At 48.6% G+C, this 11,379-nt stretch overlaps 1 protein-coding gene across 1 annotated transcript in view; it reads right to left on the reverse strand.

Moving 5' to 3' along the window:
- Nucleotides 1-8,028: 8,028 nt before the first annotated feature.
- Echdc3 (enoyl-CoA hydratase domain containing 3) overlaps nucleotides 8,029-11,379 on the reverse strand; it is an 18,378-nt gene continuing 15,027 nt past the window's right edge. The window contains exon 5 of the mRNA XM_055593914.1: nucleotides 8,029-8,838. Within this exon, the coding sequence (XP_055449889.1) occupies nucleotides 8,527-8,838 (312 nt within the window). The 3' untranslated portion in view covers nucleotides 8,029-8,526. The remainder of the gene's footprint in view (nucleotides 8,839-11,379) is intronic.

Consider the following 11,379-nt stretch of genomic DNA (forward strand, 5'->3'; position numbering starts at 1 on the left):
GCCAGGTGGCCACACCTGGAAGGCATGGTTACCTTGCCCCTTAAAGGGACAACCGGACACATGGTCGCACTCTCGTTTTCTCTCTCTCTTTCTCTCTCTCATGCTCTCTCTTTCTTGGGGTGCCCCCCATTCCCCTTTCTTTCTCTCTCCCCACCATGCCCTGTTTCCCCACTCCCTCCATACCCACTTAATAAACCTCTGGCATAAAAGATCAGTTGACCCCAGCCTCATGTTTCTTTAAATAATAACTAACAGCTATTAACAGCTATTGTCTTTTCTGAGCTGGTCTTTTCAAATGTCCCAGCCCTTTCCCTAGTTTTTGTGTTTCAGCTGTTTTCAAGAACTTTCCCCCATTTTAATATGAAATTTTTATCGAATTTATGCTTTTAAAGATCTTTTAAGTTTTGTATGTTCCTTTCATCTGCCTATAAAGTCATATATGATAGGCAATAATATATAAAGCACAGACTTTCCTGTGCCACATCTCCCTAGAGGCCAAGCATTCAAACACGTGACTCTATAGGGGCCAAACCTAGTCCAACCACCACACCTTGTAAACAAAGGGACCTGAGTTTGATCCCCAGGGCCACATTTAAAAAGTTAGATGTTATGCCGGGCACTCTGGCATATGTCTGTAATTCTAGCACTTGGGGAGGCAGAGGCAGGTGGATCTCTGTGAGTTCAAGACCTGTCTGGTCTAAAGAGTGAGTCTAGGACAGCCAAGGCTACACAGAAAAATGCTGTCTCGAGAAAAAAAACAAAACAAAACAAAACTTGATGCTGTATTAGTCAGGGTTCTCTAGAGGAACAGAACTTGCAGAATAAAACTAATCCATCCATCCGTCTGTCTGTCTGTCTATCTATCTATCTATCTATCTATCTATCTATCTATCTATCTATCTATTTATCTAAAGTTGGACTTATTAGAATGATTTACAGGCTGCAGTCCAGTTGGTCCAACAATGGCTGTCCACCAACTGCAAATCCAAGAATCCAGTAGTTGCTCTGTCCACAAGGCTGGCTGTCTCATCAGGTCTCCTGTACATGCCGGAATCCTGAAGAAGTCAGCTCTAATGCCAGTGAAGAAACGGACTTGGCAGCAAGAATGAGAAGAGGCAGGCAAAGAGGACAAGTTTCCTCTTCCACATCTTTATACAGGCTGCTCGCAGAAGGTGTAGCCAAGATTAAAAGGGGATCTTCCCACCTCAAAAAAATCCAGATTAAGACTGTGTCCGCAGCTGGTCTCTCGTTTGTGTAGCTGGTCCGTCTTGTTTGTGCCGTGCTGTGTACTCCAGGCTATCTGACCGGCAAGCCTTTGGGAATTTCTCCCATCTCTGCCTTCCCATTTCCTTCACGAGTGCTGGGATTCCAGAGGCAGGACACATCTGGCTTTTTCACACAGGACCTAGGGACTGAACTCAGGTCGTCATGCAGGCCTACTGATTTTTTTTCCCCTCTTCTGTATAGTTCGTTTCTTCTAAATCGCTTTCATATTAGGCTTTCCTCAATCATAGGGACCTCTGTGGTTGACTGCTGTGGTTAAGACTTTGCCTGTCGCCGTGGACTGATCCGGCTGGGCCAGCTGGGAATCTGGATGAGAGCATCACGTGCCTGTCTTTTCCCCACGCGCGATTCAGAGTCCCTCTAGTGTGTTTTCTCAAATTGTACAGCATAGAGTGCCATGTGCTTTTGTTAGGGCCTTGGGAGTGTGCAGTATCGGATGTGTATTTCCCATCTGCTGCTTGTTTTTTTTTTTTTCTTCTTCTTCCTGGCTGTCCACACACACTTCCTGAAAATTCTCTCTTACCCCAAATTTCGTGTCCTAATTCTCACATTTCTGTGTCTCTGATCTTGAAAAAAAAGTGGTTTTAAAAACTGGCTTAACATCATCAGAGAGGCTTCACCCCAAAACTGATGGAAACAGATGCAGAGACCCACAGCCAAACATTGGACAGAGCTAGGGGAGTCCTGCAGAAGAGGGGGAGAAAGGATTGTAGGAGCCAGAGAGGTCAAGGACACCAGAAGAAAACCTACAGAACCAACCAGCCTTGGCTCCAGAGGCTCACAGACCGAACTGCCAAACAGAAAGGATGCATGGGTCTGACCTAGGCCCTCTGAACATATGTAACAGTTGTACCGCTTGGTACAGGGAGGACCAAGCAGCGGGAACAGTGGCTGTCGCTGACTCTGTAGCCTGCCTTTGGGACCCTTTCTCCCTTCTGGGCTGTCTCCTCTAGCCTCAACAGGAGAAGATGCACCTAGTCTTGCTGCAACTTGATATGCCAGGGCTGGTTGATAGCCATGGGAGGCCTGCCCTTTTCTGAAGGGGAAGTGAGAAGAAGTGGATTGGCAGCTGAGGGGGGTGGGGAGACAGACATGGTTGGGGAAGGAATGGATCTGAATAAGGACACGGAACTGGGAGGAGAGGAGGGAGGGGAACTGCAGTCTGGATGGAAAGGAAACTTAAAAAAAAAAAAAAAAAAGGCAATGTGTAGTAGCAACCTGGTAACCAAGGCAAATATCTCTCAGTGTTTGTGAAACAGTCAGTGCTGTATAACGGGGAAGATGTAGAATGGAAGACCGTGTTTCTGTGTGGAAGTGAAGTGTCTTTGTCTTCACTTCGTCTACAGTGAAGACAAAGGGGGTCCTCAGGTACCCCCAGCTCTCGGTAGAATCTCTGTGAACTGGAGACTGTGGATGCCATCTGCGCAGACGAGTGGGGCCTGAATATTGTAAGAAGCAGGGCTTGTGGGGTGTTTCCCGGATGGTGAATGACTCTTAGTAAGGTTCTAAACAACAACAATAAAACAAACGGATTTTCACCTTCCATAGTTAACTTTCTAGCACATTCTCTGTAGAGTAAAGCCATGCAAATGCATTATAAATCACACTTTCCAAGAGGAGCTATTTTCAGATTTAGACCATTGCACCTGTGTGAATGAGTCCCAGGTGGTGTGTGAGATCCCTCTTTGGCCTAGAGAGCTGCCTCGTGCTCTGTAAGACATCTGGCCTGTGGTTATTAAATGCATGCAGTGTCCCCTAGACTTCTCGGGAAAGGCAGCACTGAAACTGCAGTTACCCTGACCACTGGCCGTTCTTCCAGTAAGACTTCCTGTTTCTCTGACAAGGAACCCCATCACCCTGGCTGGTTCCCGGCACAGGAGGTACCCCAAGATCCTGGGCTAACTTAGCTCCTTTAGGGAACTAGGGAACGGTGTTCTCAGAGAGGCACTTACTGGTAAGCTGTGCTTGAGGACCTCTCAAACATTAGCACCCTCTAGAATTAAGATGTGATCTGGGCTTGCTTTACAAAGGTCCTGGGTGTGGGAGGGGTCGGTGGAAGGAGGAGAGAAAGAAATCAGCTCTGAATCTGATCATTGTTAAATGTGGTAATGAATTCATGGTGGTTTTTGTTTGTTTCTGTTGTTTTTACGATTTTTGTCAGATTTTCCACGTTTGGAGTTGTTCACACAATTTTTGAGATGTGCCATTCCAGGTTAGATTCTTGTACCTGCTGATGTGGGGGGAAGAGGAGGCAAATTAAAGCAGATGTTGACGTTTGAGAATGGCAGAAACACTAGGAAGGCCTTCAGTGCTTTTCCGTGGTTCAATTACTTCAAGACAGTGCATTTGAGGGCTGAAATAAACAGACCATTAAAGACGCCGGGCACCCTTTCCCAGGCCCCGCTAGCTCTCTAGACTTCCCCAGAGTGAACTTGCCATCTTCTATAAGATCAGGTCATCCCTCACAAGGAAGCCCTGGCGATTATTTCACCACCAAGCTCCCCATAATTTATTTTAAAAAGAAACAGGATCCAAGCTAAAATCAGCCTTTAAAAAAGAAGAGAGGCACGGAGCCGAGGATGTGCGAATCCAGGCGGCCTGGCTGTTTGTCTCAATTCCCCAGCTCGTGCCCCGGGGCGGCTGTCGCCTCAGCAGGGGTGGGAAGTGGATTATTGCAGCCGCTGCTGCTGAGAAGATGGATGGCCTCTAAGTGGGACCTCTTCTCCGAGCAGTGACCAGGCGTGATATCAAGCAAAATAATGGTCAGGACGAACATCACCAGGCCGCTAATGAGAAGCTGTTGACAGAAAAATTGCTCTAGCATTCATCAAAAAGCCAATAAATGCCAAGGAAGGGAGTGGAAAAGCCTCAGCTCATAAATTCCTTCTCGAGGGACTCTGGAGGGGAGCTGGGGACAGCTACCTCTGCTGCCTTCTCAGCGCCACTGAAGACGCCTCCAGAAGGCCTGTGATGTGAAGGGAGGCTTACCTGGGTGCTTTTCACTTACTTATTTTTGAGGGGAGATTATCAACAAGGCTGCCTCTGGTCAGAGGATTCTGTACTGGGCGCCAATGGTGGCTGGATCTCCATTTTAGCCTCACAGACCCAGTTTGAAAGCGTTACAGGGATGGTGTGCTCTGCTCACTAACAAGCCAAATGGAGTCTTCTGTGTTTCTGTCATTCTCATTGCCCACATGGCTCATGTATGGTATCAGGCCTTCTGGGGTGAAAAATGTTTTTTGTTTGTCTGGTTTTTTATTTATTTATTTATTTATTTATTTATTTATTTATTTATCTATCTATTTATTTATTTATTTATTTATTTGCTAAGAGAGGGGGATGTTTACTGATGGACAAGTATGATTTAACTTCTTGTTTGTCTAATTAAAAGGCCTAAACCTGGGCAGGGCAGGAAGAGGTAGGAGTGGCTAAGGTTGGAGGGCTTTGGGGACAGAAGGATCATGGAGAGAGAAACAGGAAGAAGAGGAGGAAGGAAGGAGAGAGCCATAGGGTTAGCGTGGATGCCGGATGGAAGAAACGGTACAGATGAGAGAATAAGCAAGTATTTATGGAGTTACGGATGGCATGAGATGGGGCTGAGAGGTAAGGGTTGTTTAGAGGGTTAATATCTGCCTTGCCCCAGATAAGGTAAGGCTAGTGTAAAATCTACCAGGATGTCTGTGTCTTTTATTGATTGTGATAGCAGGTCAGACATATCACCATAATAATTCTAGGGCTAATAATAAGCATTATTAGACCCTACCGGTTAATCATCCACGACACCTTAGACTCCGGCATCTGGGATTTACACAGGTGTGCTAGCGTGTCCAGCAGTGGTGGCACATTTTTAGGGAAGGACACAGTGCTGATGTACACACGCCCACATAACTGGGACCAGCACTCAGTCAGTATCCTGGGAGGCCATAGGGATGCTTGCCCCCAGATCTCAGTCAGAAAGCAGCATTCCGCTTGCTCTGCTAAGCACATCCCATATCTCGCCCTAGGCTGGGAGATGGCCTTGGCATATGTTGGGATGTCTACAGGACAGCAGCTGGGAACATATCCCTTGTAGTCATGCAGATTCAAAACGACATAGGCTTTTCCAAGGGCAATACCTTGACTTCTCTAAGCCTCATACATAGCATGAAGGAGAAGAATGAATTCTAGGGCTGTCTGGGATGGCATTAGGCTCTCCTGAAGTCTCTGGCCTTCTGTCATTTGGCCTGTTTCTGGTTTCTAGGGGCCAAGTCAGCCTTTAAACAGTGCCTCACTCAGGGCTAGCAGAAGTGAATGGCCATCCCACTGACCTGATGGGCACTGACTGCTAGGGTGTGGCCTACTGGGCTCAGCTCAGCTCAGCTCAGCTCCCTAGAGGCATATGAGGCCAAGGGAACGATGAATATAATAGGCTTTTCAAAAACAGTAATCATATGTAGTTATGAGGAAATTTTCATTCAACATCCTGGTAAAAGGAAACAGATACAAATAAACCCAGAACGATGTTAGCCTTGGGATAGATTATCTATGCCGGGGGCGTGTGGCACAGTTCTTGCTGGATTATTTTCTGCCCCAGTGACTACTGATTTTTATAGCTAGTCATCAATTGCACATCAGCTCACAGGCTGTGGAACCAGCCTAGAGGCCTGAGGAGCTCATGATTTGAGGGAGTAGTGTTTGCTCATTTGGAAATGGGGCGTTTCATTTCATTTGTCAAACGTGTGAGAAGGCTTTGTTAGCCCCTCTGAAGCCTGGATAGTGTCTGCCATCCTTTCTGACTCATCAGTATGTCCAGCACCCACCAGTAATTTTCTCTGTGGGGCCACTAAGGAGGAACCGACCGTGGGTGGTCCGTTTCTCTTAAGCTAACCACCATAACCAGTCCTTGTCTATCGCCTCCTAATAAAATCCCTGCCAGTGTCCTGCCAGTTAACACACCCAGTTCTCTTGTGAGCTGGCAAAGTCTGCTCTCTTGCTCGGACACAGTGTTGCAAAGCAGGACAAATGCCCTTGAGCCCACGCTGTTAGGACCAACGCACCAATGTTGGGAAAGGTAGGAATGTAGAGAAAGCGAGAAAGAGGGTAAGAGGGTAAGAGAGAGAGCGAGGGGGAGGGCTCCAGCTCTCTTATAGGGTGACCCAGGGCATGCGCAGGTAATTCCAGGTGGTCAGGGTGTCTTCACAAATGCCTGATAACCTGTTTGTCAGGTCCCTTGGGGCTGGCCGTAGAAGTGCCTGCTTACTGATCCCAACATAGGCTAGGCTCAGACCATCCCCAGGGACTGAAATTGAGGGGAGCACAGCTTGTGTCCCAGGCAATCACGGCAATTTCCTGCAGACACAGTTCTAAACTGTGTTCTGCCTCTGGTAACGAATCCAGTCTAGCATCAGGCAACTGAGCTCCCCAAGAGAGCAAGTGTGCACATTTAGAACTAAACATTTTCCTTTCTGGATTTTGGTCTAATGATCTGGAACATTTCCCATGGGGCAGGCAGTGCAGCCAGAGGATGGGAAACCGTGGCTTTAACAGGAAGACATTTTGAAATCCTCACGCTTCAGTTCCACTGTTTGTCCCTGGACAAAGGTGACTGATATCTCCTTGGCCTCAAAGACTCACTTGAGACGGGGATCTCTGGGTTACCTACTCCCCTGGGCCCCTCGAGGCCCCGTGAGAACAGGCTTGAGACTTGACACAGTGGCTCCAAGGGAGATGCCTTCTGCACTCTTACAGTGAACTCCTTTCTGCTGGCTAAAACCTGGAGAAGGAAACAATTGCCCATCCCAAGAGAAGCATGTAACAACAATGTCTCGGGCCATCCAGGCCATAAGGCACTTTGACCCCAGCAACCAGAGTGAAAACCACAGGTTAGACCCGTATGAGTCAGTCTCTGTCTGTCTCTCTCCTTTCCACCCTTCTCTCTCTTTCTCTCCCTCCCCAGCCCTTCCTCTCTTTCTGGTGTTAGGGATAGAACCCCAGACCTAATGCATTCTAGACTAGTTTTCACCACCAAGCTACATCTTTACCTTCTAATTTTTTGTTTTTGTTTTTTTGTTTTGAGACAGAGTCTTGCTAAGTTTTGCAGTCTGATCTTAAACATGTGATCCTCCTGCCTCAGATTACTGAGTAGGTGTGGTACAGGAGTGTGCCATCATGTCTTGTTCTCTTCTACTCTTAGGTGACAAAAACTGACAGAAAAATCAAGACTGGGGTGTAGCTCAGTGGCAGAGTACTTGCCTTCTATACAGGAGGCTGTGATTTCAATCCCTAGCACTGGAAAAGAGGAAAGAGGTGGGGGGAGGGAGAGGAGAGATAGAGGCAGAGACAAGAATGGATAGGTAGGCAGATAGATAGATATATATTGATTTATAGTCAAGACAGATAAAGAAAATTTGAACACTTCTTGGGCTGTATAGGACCAAATCCAAAAACAAAACAAAACAAAACAAAAACATGACTAGGTAGAAGCATTAGTCCAACTGGGGAATGGAGTGACTAGTGTCGCTCTGGGTTTTTCTCTAGAAATGTGTTCTGAGGAAGTCACCCTCAGTGGGTGGGCCCGTCTGGGTCCTCTCACTGTTCTGGTCTGCTTTTACCCTCCAGTTTAGTAGTAACTGGAGGGCCAGGGCACCCACGAGAAGAGAAGTGGGCCCTTGCTATCTGCCCGTCAGGATGGACATACCGAGAGAATGTTCACCCTTTTCTTTTCTTTTCTTAGCTCGTGGTGGGTTAGAAATGAAACAACCCAGCTCTATAAATATTTAATTTATTCAAATCACATAAGATTGTTTCAAAGCCACCAGCACGACTATTTCCTGGTAGAATCAAGATGATTTTTCAGTGTGGAGATGATCTCATGGAAACTTGAAATGTCCAACTTGTCACGAGCAACCAGAATGGACTCTGCCTTCAGGAGACTCCAGAAGGGTGGGGTTGGTAGCTTTCCTTCACGCCTCTCTGAACTGTCACCTGTGTATGAGCAGCCCCTCACTTCAGGTGCTGCAAGCCCTTCGGAACCCCAGCTTTCTGTCATGGCCCCAGTGCACATTAACCTGGCCACTGACCCAGCGCTTCATCACTCCCCTGAATCCATTCCCTACAGAATCATGGATTGTAATATAGATCACACACTGGGAAATCAATATCTCTGTTCTCTTAGAACGGAGAGGAAGCAGTACGATGGGGTGGAAAAACCGAGGGCTGGGGGACTTCCTAGCTAGCCATTGGCTAGGAACTCCTCGTGCTGGCTCAATGTGTCCAGACAGGCTTTCTCTTCTGGATGAAGGCCTCGATTCCTTCCTGCCCATCCTGCAGGCCCAGGTTGTCCACCATGGCCTGGGAGGCAAGGTAGTATGCTGTTCTAAGGTCTTGCGGCAGCTGTTTGTAAAAGGTAGCCTTGCCCAGCGTGACCACGGAGCGGCTCAAGGAGGCAATCTTCTTCGCTATTCGCATGGTCTCTTCCTGCAGCTGCTCCTCTGGCACCACTTTGCTGATGAGGCCGTGGCGCAAGGCCTCCTGAGCAGAAATGGGCTCCCCAGTAAACAGCATCTCCAGGGCCACCTGGGGAGAGGGTGGGTGGGGTCGGTAAAGCTTCATATCCACAGCGTCCTCAGCCCCCACCTCTGTTTCCTTGTACTGGGAGAGTCCCTCTCTGATGTACCTACGGCCTCAGCCCAGGTATCTGCTTCCGCAAATAACAGGGTATCTATCACCCTTGATGTTGTCACTATCCCTAACTCCCTACCAGAAAGAAGACGAGATCGTTCCAAGAGCCATGAAAAGACAAGTAGCCTGGAACGGGTGAAGTCTCCTCCTGGGGCCTGGCTCCACGGATTTGATCTAGGGCCTGGCAGTCCAGGAGATTCCATCCAGCCCTTCAAAGGCCACACACAGAAAGGAGGCCCATCTGCTGGGAATCGCTGTGGCTGCTGTGGAACTTGCTACTGTAACTCGGTGCAGCAGCCACTTTCCGTAAGAACACATGTCCATGGGGGCCATTTCCCCAGCAGAACCCCACAGAGGGCCTTCCGTTCTGGGGACATGTGTGTTCCATTCATTATCCCCTGCGCTAGAAGATTGCCTTGCATTATGCAAAAAACCTCCCATATTTATGAATGAATGAAGGAACGGATGAAGGAGAGCCTAGAAAGGCAAGCAGAGTATAAAGCATGGCTTGGCTGCTGTAAATCTAGGTTGAAAGCTGCCACGGTTTCCATCAGTCTTCAATATGCACCTGTGTCTACAATCCTGGATTCTCTCCCTTCAGCCCAGAAGACCAAGAGAGTATTAACGGGACCAACCCTGCACACTCAAGGAAGGCTTGCCCAGACCAAGGTCAAAGGCCACAGGACATGGATGGCTTCAAGCCCTGCCTTTGGGTTCCTTGGTCATTCTGCCAAGGTCATGGTCCTCCCAAGGCCTGGGTTTCCTTCCTGCCTCACGGAGCTGGATGCTTTTTCAGCACGTTGGTGTACGTACCTTTCGTTCAAGAGGGTGGCGGGTGACAGTCACTAGGGGAAAGGCAGGGTGTTTTCCTGGCTAATTAGCACAACCTTAGCTTAGTACCCAAGCTTCCACGCTGTGTGTTCACAAACGCTTCAGACGAACAAGAAGAAAGACAGCCCCCCCCCTTCCCTAATCGCCTCACTGCCAGTCAGGGTGGCACCTCTCTGTCACCCTAAGAAGCTACGACAGCAGTTCTTTATTCCAGGGACTTTTGCGTTAAAAATAAGAATCTGAGGCATGGCTTAACCTGGACGCCAGATGATCTTATAGAAAGGAGAGTTTTAGAGTCAGACACACCTGAGCATTTGGAACTGTGAGGGTCAAAGAAAGCAGCCCTCCAGGGCCTGCTGTGTCGTCTGCACACGGGAATGGGTGCCGGATTCTCCACGCTCTGTGCTTATTACAGAGCAGTAAGTGGAGTGGCCAATGGTAGCAGCCGCGCTCTGACTGGAGGTTTCCGTGGCTCTGATCCTGGCTTCTGGGTTTCACAGCGCCGCAGCAGGTTAGTGAAGAGTGTGTGTGTGTGTGTGTGTGTGTGTGTGTGTGTGTGTGTGTGTGACACATCTGTGGGGACTGTGTGCCACAGCATTCCGGGGCTCTCTGCTTATCTTTTGGGTGAGCTCCATGACTTTGGTCTATCCAGGCTGCAAGAACAAAATGCCATACACTGCGTGGCTGAGAAGGAGCAGGGGCGAAGCACGATCTGGAGGTTGGAGAGTCCAAGTTCAAGGCTTCGGCAGTGTTCACTGAGAAACCTGCTCCAGGTTCAAAGACTGAACTATCACTGTGTCCTCATGTCAGGAGAAAGGGGTTAAGCCAGCCACCTGGCACGCCTGTCTTACAGGCGCTAATCCCGTCATGAGGGTGCTACCCTTGACCCAATAATCACACCCCTAAGGCCCCACCTCCAACAGCTGTCACCTTGACGACTGCACTTCAGCTTAGGAACAAATCACTGCTAAATAGTATGTGTCATGTCTAACCTGGGTCGTAGGAGGCAGGGGAGCTCTGGCCTGAGTGAGGATCTAAACCTCTAGCTTCTAAGTTAGCCTGAGTTAGCCTGGCAGGGTGTGCAAGCACACAGTCAAGTGGAAACAAGGCTTCCTACTGCTGAGAAGGCGCAGGTGTTGGGAAAGGGACGCTACCTGAGGTGCTGGCTCTGCGTTGGGTGGAGTCAGCCCTGGCTGGGGACGGGAACATTTGGAGCAGGCAGGGAATTTCCATGGCTTAATGAGGATGCATAATTGAGTTCACTTCAAGAAAAGAAAGACTTTAACAATAAGGTGAAGGATTCATGTCCTGGCACAGTCCTATGCCTTTTGCCCAGTAGACAAACTGCAATCTTGTCTTCCCAGCACAGCGGAGCAGTTTCCTAGAGTGTCCAGCAGAGGGAACTAGAGTCCAACACATGCTATCCTAATCTTCGTGGAAAGGCCAGACTTGCAGTTTGCAAAAACACCTGCTGGCTTCTCTGTGACAAACAGCGGGACCCATGGTGACAGTCACCTATCACCAGCACATACGTGGACATGCGTGCACACACATTTGAGTGTGTGTGTGTGTGTGTGTGTGTGTGTGTGTGTGTGTGTGTGTGTG

Source organism: Psammomys obesus, unplaced genomic scaffold (genome assembly GCF_907164565.1).
Source record: "Psammomys obesus unplaced genomic scaffold, mPsaObe1.curated_primary_1811, whole genome shotgun sequence".
NCBI classification, from domain to species: domain Eukaryota; kingdom Metazoa; phylum Chordata; class Mammalia; order Rodentia; family Muridae; genus Psammomys; species Psammomys obesus.